A 25,355-nucleotide genomic window follows, 5' to 3' on the forward strand; every position below is an offset into this window, starting at 1 on the left:
GGACCCCCTGGAGCGGCAGCTTGGCGCCGGGCCACCCCAGCGCGCGCCCGCATCCGGCGTGGTCTTCCCGGAGCCGGGGCTGCAAGATCCAGGCGTCGCCTCCCCGCAGAGTCCTCTTCCTGCTCCGACCTCACCAGGGACTTGCTGCTTGCGCAGCCCTGGCGGTGGGCACTTTCTTCCTCCTCCCTGGTGGTGGTGGGGCGCGCACCACCCCTCCCTCCCTCCCCTCCGCGCGCCCTCGTCCCTGCTTGCCTCCCTCCCTCCCTCCCGCGCGCCCGCCCGCCCGGCGCTTAATCCGCCTCTCCGCCCTTGACACGCGCGCCCAGGTGGCGCCAGGAGACGGAGCCGAGCGCGGCGCGCCGCGGAGAGAGAGCGAGAGAGAGGCTCCCCGGTCCCCGGTTCCCGGTGGCAGCATGAGCAGCAGCAGGGCACCGGGGGAGACGGTGGCGACGGCGGCCTCTTCCTCCTCTTGCTCTCCGCGTCCTCCTCGTCGCCCTGCTGCTCCGGATGCCCCCGCAGCCCGCTCCTCCTGCGCCAGGCGGGGCGCCGCTGCGCGCAGCTGATGGCGACGGCGGCGGGCCGGCTGTGAGCAAGGCGATCGCGGGCAGGACTCGGCGGACTAGGCGGGCGGCAGCGGCAGCGGCGGCGGCGACCATCCCTCGGCGGAGCCCTCGGATGCGGGGAGACCCGTGCAGCCTGGAGCGATGGGAGAGTGGACCATTTTGGAAAGGCTGCTGGAGGCTGCGGTGCAACAGCATTCCACCATGATAGGCAGGTGAGAGAGAGAGAGGGCGAGCCGCCAAGAGGACTAGCCGCTTGGCGAGACCGGCGGGGCAAGGAGAGAGAGCGAGCGAGCGCAGGGAAGAACGGACGACCCGGCAGGATCTGCCCCGCGCGTAAAGTTGGGAAGGTGGCTTGGTTAGGGCTGGGAGCCCGGACGCCTGAGTCCCAGAGGGAGGGTCTCGGAGGGGCTTCTGCACAGTCAAGGTGGGGGGCATGTCCGGCAGGGGCGGCTGGCCATTGTAGGGGCCTCGGGGCAAAGACAGAAGCTGCAGGGGTTGAACCACAGCTGCTGCTGCTGCTGCTGCTGCTGCTGCTTCGCCTTCCTGGGTGTCCAGCTGGGCCTGCCGGACCCGGGTCGTTTTCTCCGAGGAAGGGATCTGGTCTGGGAAGACCCTTTCAGGAGTCCTTGGCTTGGCGAGAGTCCGGCTGGTGCGTTTTTACGCGGAGGGTAGAAGCGCCGCGTCAGGTTCCCCCTTCTGCAAGGAGAACCCGGAGAGCTGGTGCGGCTTGCCGGAGCCGGAAGGATGCTCTGTGCGCTTCCTCGCCGCCGGGTCCCCTTCCCTTCCAGCGCGCGGTCCTGCCGGGGGCAAGTGGCGCAGGGATTCCCCACCGCCGGGTCGCCGAAGAACCCTGCAGCGCCGGAACCGCTTCGCACAGGCTTCCCCCAGACTTAATAGTTGCTTTTCTCAGATGCCGGGTGGGCCGTATGTATATTAAAGTCAGAAAGAGCTATGCACCGAGCCGGGTCCATCTAGTTCAATATTGCCTACACACTTTGGCAGCGGCTCTCCAGGGTTTCACGCACGGAGATGCCGGGGGATTGAACCTACGACCTTCTGCATGCCAAACAGGCGTCCAACCCTTGAGCTACAGCCCTTTTCCAGAGGTGCAGACATTCTTTCCCTCTGCACCCCTCTGTATTGGAAAGCTTGTGCCAAACATACCATCTAAAGCAGAATCATCCAGCCAGCCGTCTGGAAGATTGTTAAAATTGTTACCAGAGCGGCTTGCAGAGTTAGGAAAGGCTGGTGGAGTAACTCTTAAGGGGCAGACACGCACACCAGGGTAAAATATATCAGCTTGGAAGCCTAGCTTTCTGTAGTGCAGAAGAGAGGAAGTTCCTACAGATGGGAATGGGGTCTGCCAAATCTGGAAGCCTTATCCCTTTCCACCAGGGAGGAAAATTATGGGCAGGTGGGTTCTTTCGACTTGAACCAAGGGCGGTTGGACCTGAGACATGGCATTGCCCGAGGCATAATGTGGCACAGCATCACACCTGTGGGTATTTTACAGGGTGCCCAGACAGGTCCCTGCTCCAAGGAGACTGCAATCTATAAGTTTCCACAGCAGCGGGAGATGCAGCAGAAAGAGGGGTGGGAGAGGCAGGTGTGACTGGAGCTACAGACCCACAGAGGTGTCTGTGGGGATGGACAGAAAGGCAAGCAAAAGGTCAATGAGCATGTGCAGAGTGTTTGCGACCCGCAGCAAAGCAGCTGCTTCATCAGAGGGCTACCCCTCAGACAGGTTTATCTTTTGAGAAACCAAACAATACACAGACTCTGTAAATGGGGATTGGCCTAAAAAAAGAAAAAAAGGAGAGAAAGCGTGTGTGAAAGAATAGAGAGACAACAGGTTTCTGGCAGGCTGATAATCACCTCCTTCCAATAACTCCGGGGGCCTGCCAGATCCTGCAGGACTACACCCCCCCCCCGGTCACCCCTGCTAGGTGGGGCTGGAGGGCCAAAGGTTGCCCCCCTGTGTTTTAAGGGATATTTCGGGTGGCCTCATGAAGCCACTGTGTCTCCCTAATCTGACCACTTCACTCCAGTGCTGTCTTCTTTGACCCTCTTTCCATCACTCTTTCTCTCCCTTCTTATTGGGGGTGGCAGCAGTGCCACCAGAAATAATAGCATGGGGAGCATCTCACAAGAGAGGCAGCCCATGGTTTTTGGAGGGCAGCATGGGCAGAAATTCAGCCCACTCAAGTGTCTTTGTAAGCCAAGGCTACACACCGAGAGCCAGTGTGGTGTCGTGGTTAGAGTGCTGGACTTGGACCTGGGAGACTAGGGTTCAAATCCCCACTTGCACAGAGCTCACTGGGTGTGACCTTTGGGGCCAGTCGCTGCCTCTCAGCCTAGCCTACCTCACAGGGTTGTTGTGGGGGTTAAAGAGGATGGAGGCCACCCTGAGCTCCTTGGAGGAAAAAGGTGGGGGATATAAATGCAATAAAAATAAGTAAATCATGAGAGGTGGGGAAGAGAGAGCCAGGCAGGTGGGCAGTGGGGACTGTGTGGGTGGATGGAGGATGTAATTAACAGGAATTAGGAGGTGTGCGGGGGTGGGGAGTGCTGAGATGAAGCATAAACAGGGAGGTGAAAGAAGAAAGGGCAAAGCATCCTTTCTTCAGCACCCAGGAGACTGGCTCAGATAAGTGGTCCATCCATCTCAGCATCCCGTCTCCAAGGGCAACCAACCCAAGACGATGCAGGAGAGGCCACTGGGACGTCCCAGAGAATGTCTCTTCAACCACCTATACAGTTTAAACTTCTGCTTTTGGTGTCTTTGGGTTTTAAATTTTCTTGTCTCCCTTTTGCTCTCTTCATTCCTCACACACCCCAAGATTTGATGTCCTGCCGCTTTTTGTCCTTTCACATCTTCTGCTCTTTCCCTGTGGAATGAAGCCTTCCTCCTAACGGCCTGCATTACCCAGTCTCTTCCCATCTTGAAGTGGTGCCTGCAAACCCATCTTTCTGAAAAAGTGGTCTATAATACCTATATGGAGGAGAAGGGGAAGAAATGTCAATGGCGGGGTCAGAAGGCCGCAAAGTATGAGAGGTCCTGCCTGTGACCTTTCTGTGCAAAGCCCAAATAAACACAAGACGAGTGCAATGAGCCTCTGTTCGCTACAGCAGTCAGTGGCGACAACGCCGTCTTTCTACCTTTGCTGAGCTCATTCAACACTAGCGGAAAAGAAAACCTTACCTCTCAAACAAATCCATTTGAACTTTTTTAGTATGTTGTTGCTCAGCAGCTTCCTTTGCAAATATTTTTGTTGTGACTGATGAATCATGGCATCACAGAGTCTGAAGGGACCCGGAAAGATAATCTAGCTCAACCCCCTGCAATGCAGGAATATGCAGCTGTCCCTTACAGGGAGCGAACCTGCAGCCTTGGCGCTATCAGCGCCATGTGAGCGGGGCTTGACCAAGGTTTGCTTTTTGATAATTTTAGCCGCCCTTGTGGACCTGGTACCATTCAGATATTTTGGACTACAGCTTTTGGCACCGGCTGGGGCTGATGGGATTTGTAGTCCCAAACATCTGGAGGGTGCCAGGTTGGTGGAAAAACAACAACAATATAATGGCTATCTGTGGGAACCCTGGCCCATCAAACTCATTCTCTCTCATTCTCTCTCTCTCTCTCTCTCTCTCTCTCTCTCTCTCTGTATAGGGGGGCATTTTAGCAAACTGGGTGGCGCTGTGGGTTAAACCACAGAGCCTAGGACTTGCCAATCAGAAGGTCGGCGGTTCGAATCCCTGCGACGGGGTGAGCTCCCGTTGCTCGGTCCCTGCTCCTGCCAACCTAGCAGTTAGAAAGCACGACAAGTGCAAGTAGATAAATAGGTACCGCTCCGGCGGGAAGGTAAAAGGCGTTTCCGTGCACTGCTCTGGTTCGCCAGAAGCGGCTTAGTCATGCTGGCCACATGACCTGGAAGCTGTACGCCGGCTCCCTTGGCCAGTAAAGCGAGATGAGCGCCACAACCCCAGAGTCGGCCACGACTGGACCTAATGGTCAGTGGTCCCTTTACCTTTACCTTACTCCTGCCAGACTTTGCCTTCATAAGACAACCAAGCTGAGAAGGCTAAATGACAAAAAAGATGTGGCTGGGTGTGCCCCAAACTGAGTTTTTCCCTTTCCTTCCTCAGTTCAGACCAAGAGGTCTTTCAATCAAAACTTCAGATTGTTAGCACACACGAGCCAGGACTCAGACATACGCGCAGGATCCAGCCCATGCAACAAATTCCCAGTGCGAAATGAAAACTAGAAATAGGAGTAGATAGGTGGAAAAGGGAAACAAACACAGAATCCTGTGTCCTTAAACACAGCGGACCGAGATGTGTTTGGACCTTGCCAGCCTAGGCTATGCGCCTCAACATTTGTGCACCTCCTGCCGTTTCCATTCCTAACCTATGAAGATCTCCCCTTCCCATTCTTAGAGAGACACAAATTACCCAAGGCTTAAATCTTAGAAGCAAGGGTGCACCATTTCTGAAAGAAGGAGAGAGATTGGACCTCCATCTTGCCTGTAAGTCATACTGCTGGTTTTGCTAAATGGACAAGAATTGGTAGAACTACGCGGTCTTGAGACAGAGACACTTTGCATGTGCTCAGAGGCATGCTGGCACAGGAAATAGCTTCTGGGGCAGAACCCTTTCTCGGATGTAAATATCAGACAGGAACAGTGCTGTTCTTGTGCATGCAGCTTCATGGGATACAAAGGGCTCCCAAAAGAGACTTGCCTACAATTGCACGGTTCGCCCAGGCAGTTTAAATGGTCCAAGGCTTAGTATTATTTTTAATCATTGTGCTTGACTGCATTACACAGGAACATTGAAAGCTGCCTTAGACTGAGTCAGGCCACTGGGCCCATCTAACTCAATACTGTCTACACTGACTGGCAGTTGCTCTCCAGGCTTTTAGGCCAGAGTCTTCTCCTATCTGGAGAATGAACCTGGACCCTTCTGCATCCAAAGCAGCTGCTCTCTCACTGAGCAACGATACAGATGGATCCTACACCACCCTGAAACCCAGTAGGACAAATGTTTGAATGAATGGATGAAATCCGTGTTGTCACATTTTATTTGTGTATTTTATATTGTATTTGTAAATGGGAGAAGGCAAACTTTTCCATGGACGTAACTGCACCTTCATCCTGATGCCAATGTTGCAGCAACTTAGCTTTGCCTAGCAGTGGAACTGCAAGATCCAAGGGAGTATCCTTTGGAAAAGGGTACGAACCTGTGAATCATAGAATTGTAGAGTTGGAAGGGACCCCGAGGGTCATCTAGTCCAACCCCCTGAAATGCAGGAATCTCAGCTAAAGCATCCATGGCAGATGGCCATCCAACCTCTGCTTAAAAACCTCCAAGGAGAGTCCAAACCTCCTGGGGCAGACCGTTCCACGGTCAAACAACTCTTACTGACAGAAAGTTTTTCCTGATGTTTAGTCAGAAGCTCCTTTCTGGAAATTGCTCTAAATTGGAAGCTCCTTGGGGCAGGGACCTCCTTTCATATGCTTTGCACAACAAAGGTCCGTATAGTTAAAGCCATGGTTTTCCCAGTAGTGATGTATGGAAGTGAGAGCTGGACCATAAAGAAGGCTGATCGCCGAAGAATTGATGCTTTTGAATTATGGTGCTGGAGGAGACTCTTGAGAGTCCCATGGACTGCAAGAAGATCAAACCTCTCCATTCTGAAGGAAATCAGCCCTGAGTGCTCACTGGAAGGACAGATCCTGAAGCTGAGGCTCCAATACTTTGGCCACCTCATGAGAAGAGAAGACTCCCTGGAAAAGACCCTGATGTTGGGAAAGATGGAGGGCGCAAGGAGAAGGGGACGACAGAGGACGAGATGGTGGGACAGTGTTCTCGAAGCTACCAGCATGAGTCTGACCAAACTGCGGGAGGCAGTGGAAGACAGGAGTGCCTGGCGTGCTCTGGTCCATGGGGTCACGAAGAGTCGGACATGACTAAACAACTAAACAACAACAACAACATCCCTTCCAATTCTACTATTCTTATGATCCTCTGGACAGGCGGTCTGAACTGTGAGCATCGCTCTGCTCCTGCCTGACTGCGAGCCACAAAATCCAGCTACCTGGGCTGCCCGAACAGTCTCTGATCCACCTTCCTACCCTCTCAGAATGTAATCTCCCTCTCTGCATTTTGCTTTTGCTCTCCGATCATTCTCTGTGCCAAATGCCAGCGTTTTCTCATTCATCTTCCTTACCAGTGCTACTGGCAAAAAACTCTGCGTCCTGTCCTTAGGTTTAATTTCACCCTCCCTTCTCCCCCTCCTCGATATTGCAGCTCTGATGGGAACTGCGGAGTTGGCGAAAAGCAACTTCTGTTCTCCCCCTCCTCCCCTCCCCTGAAGTGCGCAAATTGACTCACTTGCTAGATTTTGCGTCGCTGCAGAAACCCAAGTCTCCCTCGTGCCCTTGAAGCTCCCCTGTGTATATACTCTCTCAAACTGTCTCTACTGCGTGCATACCTGACAGTGCAGTCCTATATACGTCCACTTAAAAGTTAAGCCCCGCTGGCTCTCAGGTAAATGGGTATTAGACTGCACCGCAATGTTGCTTTCAGTTTTCTCTGCCTGTGCAATGAAATCATAATTCATTTGCCGAGGAAGAAGAAGAAGAAGAGGAGTTTGGATTTGATATCCCGCTTTATCACTACCCTGTTGTTGTTGTTGTTTAGTCGTTTAGTCGTGTCCGACTCTTCATGACCCCCTGGACCAGAACACGCCAGGCACTCCTGTCTTCCACTGCCTCCCACAGTTTGGTCAGACTCATGTTTGTAGCTTTGAGAACACTATCCAACGATCTCGTCCTCTGCCGTCCCCTTCTCCTTGTGCCCTCCATCTTTCCCAACATCAGGGTCTTTTCCAGGGAGTCTTCTCATGAGGTGGCCAAAATATTGGAGCCTTATCACTACCCGAAGGAGTCTCAAAGTGGCTAACATTCTCCTTTCCCTTCCTCCCCCACAACAAACACTCTGTGAGGTGAGTGGGGTTGAGAGACTTCAGAGAAGTGTGACTGGCCCAAGGTCACCCAGAAGCTGCATGTGGAGGAGCGGGGAAGCGAACCCGGTTCACCAGATTACGAGTCCACCGCTCTTAACCACTACACCACACTGGCGATTCCTCTTAACTTGCAGTGGATTGGGGCTCTTGGAAGCCCTTCTGCTTTCGTCCAGCATCTCAGCTGTTTCCCAAGAGGTGCTCCGAGGAAGCCCCAACTCCCTGGCTCCATAAATTTAAGACTTTCCCCAAAGAATCCTGGGAAATGTAGTTTGTTAAAGGGTGCTGGGAATTATAGCCCTGTGAGGTTAAACCATGGCTCCCACTATCTATCTATCTGCATCTATCTATCTATCCAGTGGTACCTCGGATGTCAAACGGAATCTGTTCCAGAAGTCTGTTCGACTTCCAAAACATTCAGAAACCAAAGCACGGCTTCTACTGCAGCCAATCGGAAGCCCCACCAGATGTTCGGGTTCCAAAGAACCTTCACAAACAGGAACACTCACTTCTGGGTTTGCAGCATTTGGGAGCCAAAACATTTGACTCGCAAGGTGTTCAGGATCCACGGTATGACTGTATTGGGGTGTGTGTGTGTGCCATGTTCTTGAGAAGTGTGGCACTTATGCAGCTACAATCCCAGAGGCTCTCCTTCAAGCATTTTGTGTGTGTGTGTCTTCTAAAAGTCAGATAGTTGTTTATTTCCTTGACATCTGATGGGAGGGCATTCCACAGGGCGGGGGCCACTACCGAGAAGGCCCTCTGCCTGGTTCCCTGTAACCTCGCTTCTCACAATGAGGGAACAGCCAAAAGATCCTTGGAGCTGGACCTTGGTGTCCGGGCTGAACGATGCTCCTTCAAGCTATACTGGGCCTTTGAGGCTGTTTAGGGCTGTGAAGTTCAGCACCAACACTTTGAATTGTGCTCAGAAACGTACTGGGAGTCAATGTAAGTCTTTCAGGACCGGTGTTATATGGTCCCAGCGGCCGCTCTGTCACCAGTCTAGCTGCCGCATTCTGGATTAGTTTGAAAGGTAGCCCCACGTAGAGCACATTGCAGTAGTCTAAGCGGGAGATAACTACAGAGCACGTACCACTCGGGGCAAGTCAGTGTGCTGAGCTAAATGGAATACTGGCCAGATCCAGTCAAGGCTCCTCCTCCGTAGATATTTTAGGGCCTGTGTTATGTGGTCACAGTGGCCGTCCGCAGTCTCCCTTAATATCTCCCTCTGCTCTCCTCTCCTGCCGTCCCACCAGGATCCTGCTGACAGTGGTGGTGATCTTCCGCATCCTGATTGTGGCCATTGTGGGAGAGACGGTTTATGAGGACGAGCAGACGATGTTCATGTGCAATACCCTGCAGCCCGGGTGCAACCAGGCATGCTACGACAAGGCCTTCCCCATCTCGCACATCCGCTACTGGGTGTTCCAGATCATCCTGGTCTGCACGCCCAGCCTCTGCTTCATCACCTACTCAGTGCACCAGTCGGCCAAGCAGAGGGACCGCCGCTACTCCTTCCTCTACCCGCTGCTGGAGAAGGACGGCAGGAAGGTGAAGAACGTCAATGGCATCCTGGTGCAGAACCCGGACGGCTCCTCCAAGGAGGAACCCGATTGCCTGGAGGTGAAGGAGATCCCCAGCGCCCCCATGCGGCCCCCCAAGAGCTCCAAGGTCAAGCGACAGGAGGGCATCTCCCGCTTCTACATAATCCAGGTCAGTCGGGGCGCTAGAGGGCTCCCCTTTGCTTGCTGCATGCCCAACCCCTCCCTAAGATGGGGGGGCCGGGGACTCGCTCAACAGCTCACGAAAAGACAGAGAGGTTGCAGGGAGGAGTCGTGCATGAGCCCGTGGCGTGGTGCGGTGGCAAGTGAGGCCAATGCTATTCTAGGTTGTTGCATCATAGCCTCGCACAATCCAGCAAAATGTGCCCAGCCGTCTGTCCCCTTAGCTGGCAGGCAGAATTCTGTGTGCCACCCCACCCCCCTGCGCCAGTCTAGTGCAATAGCAGAGACGGCCCCCAGCGTTAAAACAATATTCACCTGTCAAGGTGTGGAGAGGGGCACCGTCTTGTCCCTTGCCTCCGGCTGGCTCTAGATGTCATCCATCGGGCATGACCCACCAGGGTAGCTCAGTTGGTTAGAGCGTGGTGCTGATAACACCAAGGTCGTGGGTTCGATCCCCGTAAGGGACAGAGTTGCAGCGGGTTGGACTGGATGATCTTCGGGCCCCTTCCAACTTGATGATTCTACGACCATTGCTTTGAGGTGCATTCATCCCCCCCCCACTCCCGGCTGGGTGTTGCGTGGCTGTAGCGCAGCTTTCACCAACCCGGAGCCCTCGTTGGAGGAACACCGTGCTGATGGGGCCTCGTGGGCCTCATAGGTCAAGGGCCCCCACCCGCTTGGCAAAGACTGGAACATTCTGGCAGACAGAACGACATCGGAGGAGCCTGTGTGTGCTGGTCCCGGGGCTAATCGAGAGGCGAGGTCCGAGTCCAGTCCGAGGTCAATGGTGCGGTATGGAGGCTGTCCGTCAAAGCTGTAGCTGGGTCCAAGGCGGGGAGTCGGGTGGGATCAGGTACTCTGGCAGAAGAGCAGGACAGGGTTCAGTCAGGAACTAGCAACCAACAATGTTGCTCCCGCAACTTGGGACTGGGGCTGGCTGGCTTTTATCTACCCCGAGGCATAGGGCTGCCCCGATCCACAGGTGACTCACATCTCCTGGCCTGGAGGCGAGCACTCCTCCTGCGGGAACTTAGTTCCCTCCGCCTCTCTGCCCTGAGCCTCTGCAGCTCCGGAGAGGCTGGAGCGTTACCGGACCCAGAGGCAACCTCAGCTTCCTCTGACGGGGCTGAGAGTGGAGCACCTGCAGGCAATGGGTCCTCCATCAGCTCAGGAGCCAGAGCAGACTCAGCTGGTGCCTGCACCTGAGGATACAGCACAGGTGAGGACCCTTCAGGCTCAGGCCCCAGCCCCGGCTCAGCTGGTTCTGGAGGCGGGGACTCCTGTGCAGGCTGGGATTCCTCAGGTTCAGCCTCTGAGTCCGAATCTCAGGCCATCACACTGTGGTCTGTTTGGTCCAGCGTCTTGTTCTTGCAGTGGCCAGCCAGATGCAACAGCAGCCCTCCCCTCTGGTGGTCCCCAGCTGTTCAGAGACATTACCGCCTCCGGCTGCGAGGGCAAAACTGGAGGCCACTGGTATCCCTCTCCTCCATTAATTTGTCTGGTCCTCTTTTGGAGCCATCCGGGTTGGTGGCCATCGCTGCCTCTGGTGGCAGTGAGTTCCATAGTTTAACTATGCTCCACATGAAGAAGTACTTCCTGATGGTAGAACTGTCTAACGGTTAGAGCCGTTTGACAGCGGAACAGACGCCCTCAGAAGGTGGCGGACTCAGCTTCGTGTAGGTTTCTAAACAGAGGCTGGTGGCCATACATTGGGGATTATTTAGCTGCGATTCCTGCATTGTAAGGGGTGGGACTAGATGACCCTTGTCTTTCCTAGCAGCTCTACAATTCTATGAGAAGACAGGCTTTGAGGCATGTGGGCAAACTGCCTGGCTCCAACTTTAGGCGGAAGATAATAGTAATTTGGGACGTGGGTAGCGCTGTGGGTTAAACCACAGAGCCTAGGACTTGCCGATCAGAAGGTCGGTGGTTTGAATCCCACGATGGGATGAGCTCCCATTGCTCGGTCTCTGCTCCTGCCAACCTAGCTGTTCGAAAGCACATCAAAGTGCAAGTAGATAAATAGGTACAGCTCCGGCAGGAAGGTAAACGGTGTTTCCGTGCGCTGCACTGCTTCGCCAGAAGCGACTTAGTCATGCTGGCCACATGACCCAGAAGCTGTACGCTGGCTCCCTCGGCCAATTAAGCGAGATGAGTGCCACAACCCCAGAGTCGGTCATGACTGGACCTAACGGTCAGGGGTCCCTTTACCTTTAATAGTAATTTAATAATTGTAATATTTATACCCCGCCTATCTGGCTGGGTGTGACGAGCAGGGTTTCTAATTGTCCAAGGGTGAGCCAGGGATTGGGGGACAAAGGGGTTCCCCCCCCTTCCTTGGAAACAGCAGAAATATATATAGCCTTATGCAAAAGGAACAAGAAGAGAGGAAAACTTCGGCATTCGGGTTGCAGAACGCAGATCCTTTTCCTAAGCGCAGAGAATGTGCAGCCCGGACTCTAAGCATTGTCCTGATCTTCCTTCCCAGCAGCCTACGCGAGAGAAAAGGGCACGAGGGTCTGGCGGCAACACGGTGACCATCTGTTTTATTTATAGACGCGTGGGGCAAGAACGAGCGTAGAAGGGAGGCAGCGTTGGCAGCAGGCAGGAGTGGCGCTGAGGCTTCAGGCTGTGCCAGCACCACCCGGAGAAATCCAACCAATCTCCAAGCACCACAAGACACTTCTTCCATGTGTCTTTCCTGAGCCCCAGACAGCTCCCATGCTGTCCGGCTCCGGTGGGGCCTGTCAATGACCAGTTTGGATTCTCTGGGGTGGGGTGGGGTCTGGGTAGCAGAAGGATAGAGCTAAGAGCTCACACCGCATGATTCAGGCGGATTCGGCCAGGGTGTGGATTCAGGCTGCAGCCCAACTGGGTGGAAGCAGCCTCAAATCTTTGTGAGTTGGGGTGCCAGGGGGTGGGGTGCCCAGCAGGGAACGTACCAGTGCAGTGGTTCCCAAGCTTTTTTGTGGAGGGGGGGCCCTGCCACCCGCTTGGTTCCCTAACCTCATCTCCCATGCCCCTTGCCCTATAAAAAGCACCATTCACGACAGCGGTGTGCACAACTCGCTGAGGAAGACAACAACGTAATGAAATTCAGAACGGCAACGGTCAGTTGTCCATTTATTCAGAATCCAATTAGATTTCGTCTAATTAACCAACTCAACAAAACTGATGAACTTGAGCTTTTCACACTGGGATTGTCATTTAGCGGCCTCGGTCCTGTATACCTGAAGGAGCGTCTCCACCCCCATCGTTCTGCCCGGACACTGAGGTCCAGCGCCGAGGGCCGTCTGGCGGTTCCCTCACTGCGAGAAGGGGGGTAACAGGGAACCAGACAAAGGGCCTTCTTGGTAGTGGCGCCCGCCCTGTGGAACGCCCTCCCGTCAAATGTCAAGGAAATAAGCAGATATCTTATGCAAAGGCAGCCCTGTTTAGGGAAGTTTTTAATATTTAATGTTGTATTGTTTTTCACACTCGATTGGGAGCCACCCAGAGTGGCTGGGGAAACTCAGCCAGATGGGCGGGATATAAATAATAAATAAATAGTAATAATAATAATAATTATTATTATTAGTGTCCCGCAAGTGCCTTCCCTGCTGGGAGCAAGAAAGGTAATACAACGCCCCTAATTGTCTTTTAAATTAGGGTCTAAAAACCAGAGTTTCTCAAACTTGGGTCTCCTGCTGTTTTTGGACTATAATTCCCATAATCCCTAGCTAGCAGGACCAGAGGTCAAGGATGATGGGAACTGTAGTTCGAAAACAGAAGGACACCCCAATTTTGAGAAACTCTGGTTTTTAAAGTAAGGATTAGCCCCGCCCTACATTGATTTGGATCTGGATCTGGGTGGGGCGTTCTCTGGATTTGGGGCAGGTGTGTGGGGAGAGGGTCCCCCACTGCAGACAGCCAGACAGATATATTAAAAGAAGGCAGCGGAGAAGACCAAGTCAAAATCAGGAGCGGAAAACAGGAAGGCTGCAGGACCAAGGTCAGCTCCAGCTGAAGCCGCTGGTTCATTCAATAATCCAAATTCTGCTAATGGGCTTAAAAGGACATCTGTTTTCATTTTAGGGCCTTGGGCCCCCAACCCTGCTCCGTGCCCTCTAGGGCTCTGTTTCTCAAACTCAGATCTCCAGTTGTTGTTGGGCTACAACTCCCATCATCTAGCAGACGATTCACAACCAAGCCTGGGACCCTAGGTGTACTGATTCCACCTGGTGACACCTGTATGCAGTTCAGGCCTCCTAAGTTTCATTGGCGCCAAAGTGTATGCCCTTGACTGCTCCCCCTTGCAATGGAGCTGTTGGGCTTAATCCTCTTCAGACTAGGGTTTGCCTGGGGGGGGAAGCAGCGTGGGAAGATCTGCTCTGTGGTGTAGGCTTCTTAGTCACCTCCCTTCCAGCTCGCAGCCACCCAACTTGCCTGACTTGCTTTTTCTCCCTTCCTCGTTCCGCCTCTCACTCTTTATTGACTGTAGTTTGAACAAAGGAGCTAACACCTTCCACCAAACATGAGGCAGCAGGTGAGTGCAAAAAGGTAAAAAGCCAAACAATGGGGACCCTGGCAGCAATTGAGGAACAATATTGCTGATGATGCAAAGTTATCACACAGCTGGAAGCCAAGCCCTTGCGGGTCCTTGCTGCGGGACCAGCCTTGCCTTGTTGCTCTCACAAAGAAAGACACTTGGTATGGAAAATTCAAGAAGTAGTGCATATTTGGGTAGGGAAGGGTTCTCCAGGTCTAGCTAACTACTAAGCTGAAGATCCAAGGGCGCCATGGTCGCTCCTTGGCTCTCAGCACATATAGATCCCAAGGATGATCTCTCCCAAGAGGACCTGGAGGAGACAGAAAGCTAAGATCGCAGGAAAGGTCAGCACAGATACCACGGGGAAAGTTTGGAGGTTCCTTACTCTGTCCGCTTCGGGCCCTTGCTGATTTGCATCGAGCAATTACAGTGGTACCTCGGGTTACATATGCTTCAGGTTACACACTCTGCTAACCCAGAAATAGTGCTTCAGGTTAAGAACTTTGCTTCAGGATAAGAACAGAAATCGGGCTCTGGCGGCGGCAGCAGGAGGCCCTATTAGCTAAAGTGGTGCTTCAGGTTAAGAACGGACCTCCGGAACGAATTAAGTACTTAACCCGAGGTACCACTGTACAAGCCACTGAGTCATTATTAACAAAAAAATGAGTGTGAGGATAATCGCCAAAGGGCCTACAGTGGTACCTCGGGTTACATACGCTTCAGGTTACAGACTCCGCTAAGCCAGAAATATTACCTTGGGTTAAAAACTTTGCTTCAGGATGAGAACAGAAATCGTGCAGCGGCGCGGTGGCAGCAGCAGGAGGCCCCATTAGCTTAAGTGGTGCTTCAGGTTAAGAACGGATCTCTGGAACAAATTAAGTACTTAACCCGAGGTACCACTATATAGAGGAAAGGGAACCTGTGGCTCCCCGGATGTTGCTGGGCCTCTGGTTCCCATCGTCCTCTGCCAGGGCAGCCAGTGGTGAGGGATGATGGGAGTTGTAGTTCAGTAGCATCTGGAGGTAGAGGCTGCTCTCTGCCAACCCCTGACCCTGTTCCCCTCCCGCTGCTTTAGGTGGTTTTCCGCAATGCCTTGGAGATTGGCTTCCTGGCGGGACAGTACTTCTTGTACGGCTTCAACGTGCCGGCCATTTTCGAGTGCGACCGCTACCCGTGCGTCAAGGAGGTGGAGTGCTACGTGTCGCGGCCCACGGAGAAGACCGTCTTCCTCGTCTTCATGTTTGCCGTGAGCGGGATCTGCGTCCTCCTCAACCTGGCCGAGCTCAACCACCTCGGCTGGCGCAAGATCAAGACCGCCATCCGAGGGGTGCAGGCCAGGCGGAAATCCATCTGCGAGGTGCGCAAGAAGGACCTCTCCTCGCTGGCCCAAGTGCCTACACTCGGACGGACGCAGTCGAGCGAGTCCGCCTATGTCTGAGCGCTCCTGATCCGGTTTGGTTGGGGCGGGGATCGGGGCCTCGGCGGGTCTGACGTCGCCAACGCAGCAAGGAGAAAACGCCACCTGCTAGCCTGACCACAATACCTCCCAGGTTAACCATGCAATATTCAGTGGGTGCTTTCAAAAACAAAACGCCCTCCTCGCTTTCAGAGGACGGGGCCTCACGTTCGCTTTAAGGGCTGATTGGGGAAACCCAGCCCCTCAGGAGCCATGGGGCAGGAGCAAGGGGGAGGGAAACGGAGGAAGAGGCTTGGTGCCCCTTCCTCCTATGCGCCGGCTCCCGTCAAATATTTTCTCTTCTCTACACTTAACTAATGGTGCAAGCAAAACGGTGCGGTTTGCAGAAACTTGTGCCTACGACTCCTTTTTACGGACAGGTGATGAAAACGCATGAATCGGCGGTGGGGGGGGGGAGGCTTGGGGGGGGGGGGACGTTGCTTGCGTGCGTGTATTTTTTAAAGGAAGCAACAACAGAAAGACAGAGAGAGGGGCTTTCCCCTCATGCACGACCGGATCTCTCTCTCTCTCATCTGCCGTGATGTAAATAGTGAACGAGCAAATGTGATTTTATATAAAAAAGATAAGGTATGCAATAAAAAGAACCCCATTTTCTTCATTGTTTTTCCTGGCAGCCTCACTGTTGGTGCTGGGGGAATCGGTGGTGATGGTGTTGGGAGGGTGGAAGGGCCAGGTTGATGTCTGTGCGTGCTCCATAAATCCCAAGGGTATGGGGAGAAGATCAGATCACCATTCTGTCCCAGCCGCGGCATGTGGGGCGGCCCCGCAGTTTTGTTTGTTTTTCAATTGACCTTCTTCCGGGCTTTCAAGAGCAATCAGGCATGTGGAAGCGAAGTACAGTGGTACCTCGGGTTACATAGCTTCAGGTTACAGACTCTGTTAACCCAGAAATTTTACCTCGGTTTAAGAACTTTGCTTCAGGATGAGAACAGAAATCGTGCGGCGGCAGCAGGAGGCCCCATTAGCTAAAGTGGTGCTTCAGGTTAAGAACAGTTTCAGGTTAAGAACGGACCTCCAGAACGAATTAAGTAACCAGAGGTACCACTGAGCAGTCACAATGCTCCTCTGGATTTCAGTGACTGAGCAGGGATACAAGTGCTCTGGGGCCCTTATCCTGGAGCCACACTGACCAGGGCTTTGTATTTCAACACAAGAACATTGGATCTGGCTTGGTTTCTCCAGCAAGCCTTGCCCAAACCCCACTGGCAATGCTTAAGCTGAAGGCTGATCACTGCCAAGGCATGGCACCCAAAACGGGAAAAGCACGTACCTCATACCAACGCATTCATATTGAGTCTGACTCCAACAAGTAACCTCCGGAACGAATTAAGTACTTAACCCGAGGTACCACTGTAGATGCAAGTTTCCCTCCGCTGTCTCGCCACGAGAAATGAATTTGCACTGGCTTGATTTCTGCAGGTCAGGCTGCTGTTAAAACGGAGTTGGAAAAAGCCTGCTCAAATCTACAGCAGGCGCCTTGTCCTAGCTACTGCCAACTCCTGCCTCCATCACTCTGACTGTGGGCACCTCTGGAGCATCTTTCCCAAGGCCACCCTGCTGTGGACGGCAGCGGCGTGGGGGGTGGTGGTTTTGTCTCTGACTGCCTGGGCCCAAGACGCAGAGCAAAGCGAGGCTCCCCCTCTCCTTCCCCGCACATGTACACAGACCCCTCCCAGCCCGGTCAGCTGCAGCGGCCTCTCATCCCTTAATCTGCTCTCTAATAGGTCTAAAGCGGAGAAGGGGGTTAACCGGGCACCATCTGGCTTAGCCTGAGCGAAGGCCCAAGATCTCGTGGTGCAAAAGAGGCCTGCGAGGCGATCGGGGAGAACCAGAGTCCCTTCCTGCCCCACAGGCTATGGGGAGGATGGATGTTGCGTTTCCTGAGTTCCCCTCCTGCTTCCCGAGAGCAAGGGGAAAGACGGAACCTTCTCTTCGTTTACTAATCCCCATCCCTGCTACCGCCGGCCTCCCGTTGTCCCCATCCCCTAAGCGGCTCTTGCGCAGCCCCTCCGCCCAGACCCCCCTCTGCCCCCTGCGGTGCACTTAGAGAGCCTAAACCCCATCTAAGCCTCTTTGGTGTCCCAACCAGATGAGCAAAGGAGTTCAGGCAAAAAAGAGAGAGACAAGGAGCTTACTAGAGTGGAGAACTGGATGTTTCCGTCTGCCCGAGGTGGGTCACAGCGTTGAAATTGGGGGTGGCTCTCAGGCACAACCCATGTTTGCCCTTTGATCCTGAAACTCCCTCTCCGATGTGAAGACACAGAGTCAGGGTATCTCGCTCAGCACTGCCAGAACGAACGCCAGGGTTTCAGGCAAGGAGTCTCTCTACCTGGGGATGCTGAGGAATGCCTCTCGGATCTCCTGCCTGCAAAATGTTGAACTCGTTTCCTTCCCTCTGAGGTGGTTATATATAATAGAGCATCTTTCCCTACCTTCTGCCCCCCCCCGCTTTAATCCCAACCTGGAGCAGGGAATCTGCTTGCCGGTTTTGAAAAAAAATACCGTATTTTTTGCTCTAACTCACTTTTTCCCTCCTAAAAAGTAAGGGGAAATGTGTGTGCGTCTTATGGAGCAAATGCAGGCTGCGCAGCTATCACAGAAGCCAGAACAGCAAGAGGGATTGCTGCTTTCACTGTGCAGCGATCCCTCTTGCTGTTCTGGCTTCTGAGATTCAGAATATTTTTCTTCTTGTTTTCCTCCTCCAAAAACTAGGTGCGTCTTGTGGTCTTATAGAGCGAAAAAGACGATAAATCTGACCAGTTGTTTCTTTGCTGTGTCTGCCCCCCTTGCTCAGCTGACATCCTTAGTCCTTTCCAGATCTCTTCCAGCTGTTCTATTCTCACGCCTGCTCTCTGCAGTGGTCAGGACATTGCTGGCAGGGCTAACCTTAGGTAAGGTCACAAGAGGGACCTCTCGAGTCAGTGCTCCCTAAGCAAATCACCAAAGCATTCACAAGAGGGGGGACAGAGAGAAAGAGGATCCCTGCAGCTGTGGGGGGATTGGCATGGGAGCAGAGCATCACAGGGCTCCAGGAATTGCCTCTCCTGCACATCTGCCAGGGCAGCCCTGGCGCTCTCTTGCCTCTGGCCACCCTCGTCTGTGCAGGCTTTCGACTGAGTCGAATGGAGGTGGCCAGAGGAGCAGATGCCTTGCCTTCTCCCTGCCCCTTGCCTGCTCATTTGCACTGGGAATGAGGTGAGATCTCATTCATATGTATGTCTCTATTAATAGTGCCCTGTGCCTGGCGGGGCTCTAACAGCTGCCAACGTGTCATCCCTGCTTTGCCGCCGATCCTCCTCCCATTCACTAGGAAGATAAGAGAGTAAGAAAAAGTGGTTCCCTGGTTAGAGAAAGGGGAAGGAGACAGGTGTGGAGAGGGCAGAGGGATGCCAACTTTTTGAAGCAGCCCTGGGCCTGTAAACAGCCACCTTGTGCGCGGAAAACAAAGGCTGGTGGCAAGGAAGCATCGCCTGAAGCTGGAAAAAGCTTTAGCAGCTGGTTTAATTTCTCTTTGTCAGGCTGCTGCTGCTCAAGGCACAAGAACAGAGCCGGTTAGGAAGCTGGCTACCATCTGAGGAGCCCAGCACTTTTGTACCCCGTTCCACAAAACAATGGGGAGCGAGGAAGATGAGAGCTGGGACCACCAGGGTCACTTTTGACACAGCAGGGACGATGCAAGAACCTGTGGCCCAGCCAATGATGTTTGGCTCTTGCTTTGGGTAGCATGTCTCCCCAAGCATCTTAATGCTTGCAGAAAAGAGAGGAAGAGGCTGTATCCTGAAGCCCCGTGGAAAGGCAATGCCAGCTGCAGAGACTTCTTCACTGGTGGTTTTCAACTGGTCAAAACTCTTCCTCTCACCCCCCTAATGCATATTAGGTAAAGGTAAAGGGACCCCTGACCATTAGGTCCAGTCGTGGCCGACTCTGGGGTTGCGGCGCTCATCTCGCTTTATTGGCCGAGGGAGCCGGCGTACAGTTTCTGGGTCATGTGGCCAGCATGACTAAGCCGCTTCTGGCGAACCAGAGCAGCACACGGAAACTCCGTTCACCTTCCCACTGGAGCGGTACCTATTTATCTACTTGCACTTTGATGTGCTTTTGAACTGCTAGGTTGGCAGGAGCTGGGACCGAGCAACGGGAGCTCACCCCATCGCGGGGATTCGAACCGCCGACCTTCTGATCGGCAAGTCCTAGGCTCTGTGGTTTAACCCACGTTATTTCATCCTAAAACAGAAAATTGCGGAGAAATCTAGACGGAGCTACCTTATCGTTCCTGCTAAATCTGTATCATCGAAAGAGTGACTTGTGCATCTTATCACAATAACGCATTCTAGTCCTGACACAAACGCAGTGCTCCAGAGTCTTAGCAAACATATGCTAAGTTTTGATTCCACCTCACCCGACCTAGAACCAACATCCACAACTATGGTGCACCCTCCAAATTTTTCTACCCAGCTACAAAGGGCACATGAAAGCCATCTGCTACCACAGCTGGTCACCCTTAAGCCTAGTTTTCAGTAGTTAAAAAATGACCGGGTTGAATTGCTTCAGAGTGAAGCTAGAGATCCTCCAAACCAAAATAGAAATCCCTGCACACATACAACTAGAATGCCTGGAAGAGTTCTAGGTCAGCTTTCTCCATGGCATGCTAGCTTTCTATATGCAGGGGTATGCCTATTTATATGGAAGATTGTTCCATTATGGGAGCTCTCCCTGCACCAAGCCTGAACTGGCAGAGTCTAGACACAGGTTTCGCACCTCAGGAACCTATTAGACTTAGGAGAACATATGAGCTGTGCTTGTGGTTTGGTCTCCACCGTTCAGGGCTTCCCAAACTTGGGTCTCCGGCTGTTTTTGGACTGCAATTCCCATCACCCCTGCTAGCTAGGGATGATGGGAGTTGTAGTCCAACAACACCGGGAGACCCAAGTTTGGGAAACCCTGACCTAGTTCAAGGATGGAGAACTTGCAGCCATCGAAAGATTTGCTTGACTACAACTCCCATCATCCCTCACAAAAGACGAGTCCGTTGGATATGACCAGTGGCACATCTCACCCAGCCAGATGTGTGTGGGAAACCTGAGCTCTTTCCCCTCCTGCATTTTCCCGCAATTGGCGTTCAGAAGTGTTGCTGCCTCCCAACAGCCACTGGGGTGAGAAGCCTTGGTTTATCCTGGCTGGGGAAGACAAGAGAGGGTTACCCCATCCTTGACCTGGGAAAAGAGGCACTGGGATGGGAGACGGATGCGTCGGTACCCCACTCCCGTGTACTGCCATTTCCCCACTCCTGGGGCACGGGAGCTGGGTGGGCTTGGATGCTATTCTTAGCTGGGCTTTGTTGCTATTTTTACTCCCAGATGCTAGCTGGGAACGGGGAGGGAGGGAGGCTGGCTTTGTGGCAATCCGGTGTGAATTATGTATGGCAGCCAGTTAATGTGCCGCTGAGCCTTGAACATGCAGCACGTTCTCCAGGGACCTGGGAGGGAGGGAAAGAATGAAAGGGGGGGACAGCCATTGCAGTGAAAGGGATCAGATGTGTGTGTCTGGGGGGGTGGGGTGGGAGAAACACAGGATCCTAGCATGCACCCCCTCTCTCCTGACTCGCCTCCCCCTCCTTTCTCCCGCAACACCTGCCTCCTTCAGAGCTTTCGCTGCTCCACAAAGAGGGAGGGGTGGGAAGAACAGCTTGTTACCAGCCTTGCAGACATCTGGGGAAGAGGACACTGAAATCCTCCCTTCCTTCCAAGCGGAGTCCGGATCCCTCCCAAGAAATTTCCGCCCGATGTAACATGGTCTGACCTAGAAACCCTGCGTTGTAATCCCCAGCTGGGCGAGGCTGCGGCTGGGCTGGCGGAGGAAGCGCTCTGCACGACGGCAGAGGAACCCTTACCGCCGCGGAACACTTTTCTTAAACAGACAGAGGAGGGCAAGGCTATCACCAAGTTGGAAGGGACCGCCAAAGGTCCTCTAGTCCAACCCAAGGAATCTCAACACAAGGTTCCCCCCCCCTCAATTTGAAACCGTACTAGACCATGCTTAGCTTTGCAAAGTTCTACTGCTGCCGCTAGGTCTGTAATGGCCACTAGCCATGATGGTTGAATTCTGCCTCCACCGCTGCTGACAATATGCATCAGAATATCATTTGCGGGGAGCTGAAATTGGGAGAGAGGGCTCTTGCACTCGGATGATGACGACAATGATAATTTGTTACTTGTACCCAGCCGATCTCACTGGGTTGCCGCAGCTTTTCTGGGAGGTTTCCAAGAGAGGATAAAAGAACGCACGGTACATCAGACATTAAACACTTCCATAAAGAGGGCTGCCTTCAGATGTCTTCTAAACATCAGCTATAACAACAACAACAACAATTATTTGTACCCTGCCCATCTGGCTGGGTTTCCCCAGCCACTCTGGGCAGCTTCCAACAAAGATTAAAAATACATTAAAATGTCACACATTAAAAAATTCCCTGTTAGTTGTTTATTTCCTTGACATCTAAAGTTCCACAGAGAGGGCGCCACCACTGAGAAGGCCCTCTGCCTGGTTCCCTGTATCTTCACAGAAGGCCCTTGGCGCTGGACCTCAGTGTCCGGGCTGAACGATGGGGGTGGAGACGCTCCTTCAGGTATACTGGGCCGAGGCTGTTTAAGGCTTGAAAGGTCAGCACCAACACTTTGAATTGTGCTCAGAAATGTACTGGGAGCCAATGTAAGTCTTTCAGGACCGGTGTTATATGGTCCCGGCAGCTGCTCTGTCACCAGTCTAGCTGCCGCATTCTGGATTACAGTGGTACCTCGGATTAAATACTTAATTCGTTGCGAAGGTCAGTTCTTAACCTGAAACTGTTCTTAACCTGAAGCACCACTTTAGCTAATGGGGCCTCCTGCTCCTGCGCTGCCGGAGCACGATTTCTGTTCTTATCCTGAAGCAAAGTTCTTAACCTGAAGCACTATTTCTGGGTTAGCGGAGTCTGTAACCTGAAGCGTATGTAACCTGAAGCGTATGTAACCCGAGGTACCACTGTAGTTGTAGTTTCCGAGTCACCTTCAAAGGTAGCCCCACGTAGAGCACATTGTAGTAGTCTAAGTGGGAGATAACTACAGAGCATGTACCACTCGGGTCAAGTCAGTGTGCTGAGCTAAATGGAATACTGGCCGGACCCAGCCAAGGCTCCTCAGATGCTCTTATACCAGGGAGAAGTTATCTTAGTGGTCTGACTCTTGCAAAGAAGCTTCCAGATTTGGCACAGGACTTCTCCCTGGTACTTTGTCTGGTAGAATCTCTCCAGGGTTTCAGACGAGACACATTCCCAACTCTTCCACGCTCCAGACCTTCCCTGAATCAAATATGCCTCCATCATGGGCTGAATGGGTTCTTGGCTGCTCAGCCCCGCTCCTTTGTCTCAAAGATCCTAAGCAGGGAAGACCAAGCGGGTGGGGAAAGCAACTGCCGCCTGGATAATCCTGACACCACGTGGACGCCGTGTTATTTCTGTTCCTGCTCCTATACTCGAATGCGTTTGCTACCGTGCAAGTATTTTGTAAGCCGCTTTGAGAGTCTCTTGGGGCTACTCGGCAGGAAATCAGTTGTTCAAAACAACCGAAAACCCAACGTTCGTCCAAGTAATGAGAGACAAGCAGGGACAAGGACTGGGGATGGCGGGAGGTGAAGCCCAACCTCTGGAGAACCAGTTTCCTCTCTGCTATCCTGTATGGCTCTTCTCCCTCCCTCAAATTTCTGCCGCTTGTTCCTCTAGGCCAAGACCTGGCTGTCAGCAAGGTTACCTTGCAAAGCTGTTGGTGGGCAGGTGCTGTGCCAAAGGCAAGATCACCTGTGCAAGGAAGCAGCTCTGAACCGGGCACCCGAAGGCATGCCAGCAGTGGCTCAAACCTGCTTTATTTACACTCACTCTCACCTCTGTGGAATATGCAGGGAAAACAATGGCTGACTTTACAGCGTTATTGTAAAGTTTTTAAGCAAGGAACACCTTTCCGTACTATGAAACTATCCAAGTAGCCTCTTTGCGCTTGTCATCAGGAGACAGCAAACACTCCCACTTTCTGTAGAGGGAAAGATCCTACTTTTTATTGCACCTTTGCCACTGCCTCAAAGCCAATAAATCGGGTGCCAGCTCTCAGCAGGGAAGCCTCATTCAAAACTGCGATCCTAAACTGTATGGCCTGAGACTACTGTGAACCAAAAACACGCATGAAATCTCTTTCTGCTGCAGCTCTGAATGATGCCGTTCTGATGCCTCCTTCCCAACATCCTCCACTAGGAAGCACCTTCTGCTGTATGCCTGCACCTGGTGTGACGGGATCCGTCCATTCATAATTCTCTTGTCCTCCAGAATAAGCACTTAGGCAGAGACACAGGACTTTTGCACAACACATGGTTAAAACAGTAGCCATTGCAGTGGAAATGGAGAATGAAGCTATCATTGGCTACCAACTCTGGTGGTTATGTCCTACTTGAATAGTCATACCTCATGTTAGGTTTGCTTCATGTTACGTTTTTTCAGGTTGCGTCCCGCAGTGACCCGGAAGTACCGGAAAGGGTTACTTCTGGATTTCTCCGCTTGCGCACACACACAAAATGACGTCACGCACATGTGCAGAAGCAGTGAATCACAACCTGTGCGTGCACAGATGCGCCGCTGCGGGTTGTATTCCTTTCATGTTGGGAACGGGCTTCCGGAACGGATCCCGGATAGGTTTGTTCTTCTTGCAGTCCATGGGACTCTCAAGAGTCTCCTCCAGCACCATAATTCAAAAGCACCAATTCTTCAGCGATCAGCCTTCTTTATGGTCCAGCTCTCACTTCCATACATCACTACTGGGCAAACCATAGCTTTAACTATACAGACCTTTGTTGGCAAGGTGATGTCTCTGCTTTTTAAGATGCTGTCTAGGTTTGTCATTGCTTTTCTCCCAAGAAGCAGGCGTCTTTTAATTTCCTGGCTGCTGTCACCATCTGCAGTGATCATGGAGCCCAAGAAAGTAAAATCTTTCACTGCCTCCATTTCTTCCCCTTCTATTTTTGCAACCAGAGGTACCACTGTATCAGATACTGAAAACCACAGAGGAGTCCTGTTAAACTCAGGTCACACTTTCAGCCTCCCCACCCCATAGGCTTCAAGCTGGCCACTGTGAGAAAAGAACGTTGGACAAGAGCAGAGCATGAGACTCGAAATCTAAATGCCATGGGTCTGAGTCGCACGCTGGGCAGATTCCAGTGGTGCAGGGGGTTGGACTTGTGCTCTGTGGTGGGTCACTGGTCTGATCTGTTTTCCTGTAAATCGGTCTGAACTTTATATGCTTGAAATCAGTTTGCTTTTCATGTTGGCTGAGTGAAGTGCAGCTTCCATTTCACTTCAGGGGGGGAAAAAAGGTGCGCATCACCTCACAGGAAGACTGGCCTTTCACAACAAAGGAGAATCTCACATGCGCAGTGGAAAAGAAGAGTATAGCAGTGCGCAACGCTACTCATCATCCCTTCCCCCATTTTGGCCTTTTCCACTTTGCCATCCTGGTAACCTGTGCAAGACACGGCACACAGCGCTGAGGAGCTGGGAACCGGCAGCTAACAGGAATAGCAGGTGTGCGGGCACAGGTGATCACTGCAGGGCAGTAGGTCACAGGCGGTGCGCAACGGCATTAGTGCCAAACTAGGTCACAGGTGCACTGGGAAAAGGGAGTGAGAGGGGGGAAAGCAACGTTGCCTTTAGTTAAAAGGGAGAGATGCGAGGCCTGGAAGAAAGGGCCGTGGGAAGAGAGAGAGAGAGGCGATTGGGCCGAGCGGAGACAAAAAGGAGCCAGATGTTGTTCAGCCGGGCGCATGAAATGCCAGTGGTGCTCTCTCTCACACAGGCACATACAAAAAAGCCAGACCCCACGGCGACAGCCGGTTCAGACAACCAAGGTGCACTCCCAAGCCACCACTGCCGGCAGCTGGCAAGGAACTGGACAGGCTGCTACCTTCCCCAAAGGCACACAGGTGACCCATATTTCTGCAACATCGATAGATTGGCGTCAAATCG

The 25,355-nt window shown here is 52.8% G+C and overlaps 1 protein-coding gene across 2 annotated transcripts; it reads left to right on the forward strand.

Moving 5' to 3' along the window:
* The first annotated feature begins 311 nt into the window (after window positions 1-311).
* On the forward strand, window positions 312-15,914 carry LOC310768919 (gap junction delta-2 protein-like). 2 transcript variants are annotated; one of them, XM_083627844.1, is made up of 3 exons: window positions 312-775; window positions 8,844-9,300; window positions 14,915-15,914. In XM_083627844.1, the coding sequence occupies exons 1-3, from the start codon at window positions 705-707 to the stop codon at window positions 15,275-15,277; spliced, it is 891 nt and encodes a 296-aa protein (XP_083483970.1). In that variant the 5' UTR covers window positions 312-704; the 3' UTR covers window positions 15,278-15,914. The 2 variants fall into 2 exon arrangements, with proteins under 2 accessions (XP_083483970.1, XP_083483971.1); XM_083627845.1 differs by having other exon boundaries at window positions 324-771.
* Window positions 15,915-25,355: the final 9,441 nt, after the last annotated feature.

The sequence above is a fragment of the Podarcis filfolensis genome (assembly GCF_964270895.1).
Source record: "Podarcis filfolensis genome assembly, chromosome: 8".
In the NCBI taxonomy this organism is placed as follows: Eukaryota; Metazoa; Chordata; class Lepidosauria; order Squamata; family Lacertidae; genus Podarcis; species Podarcis filfolensis.

Coding starts and splice junctions, on each gene's coding strand:
- LOC310768919 (XM_083627844.1), top strand. CDS start 705: ATGGGAGAGTGGACCATTTTGGAAAGGCTGCTGGAGGCTGCGGTGCAA. Junction 776..8,843: donor CATTCCACCATGATAGGCAG/GTGAGAGAGAGA, acceptor CCGTCCCACCAG/GATCCTGCTGACAGTGGTGG. Junction 9,301..14,914: donor CCCGCTTCTACATAATCCAG/GTCAGTCGGGGC, acceptor CCGCTGCTTTAG/GTGGTTTTCCGCAATGCCTT.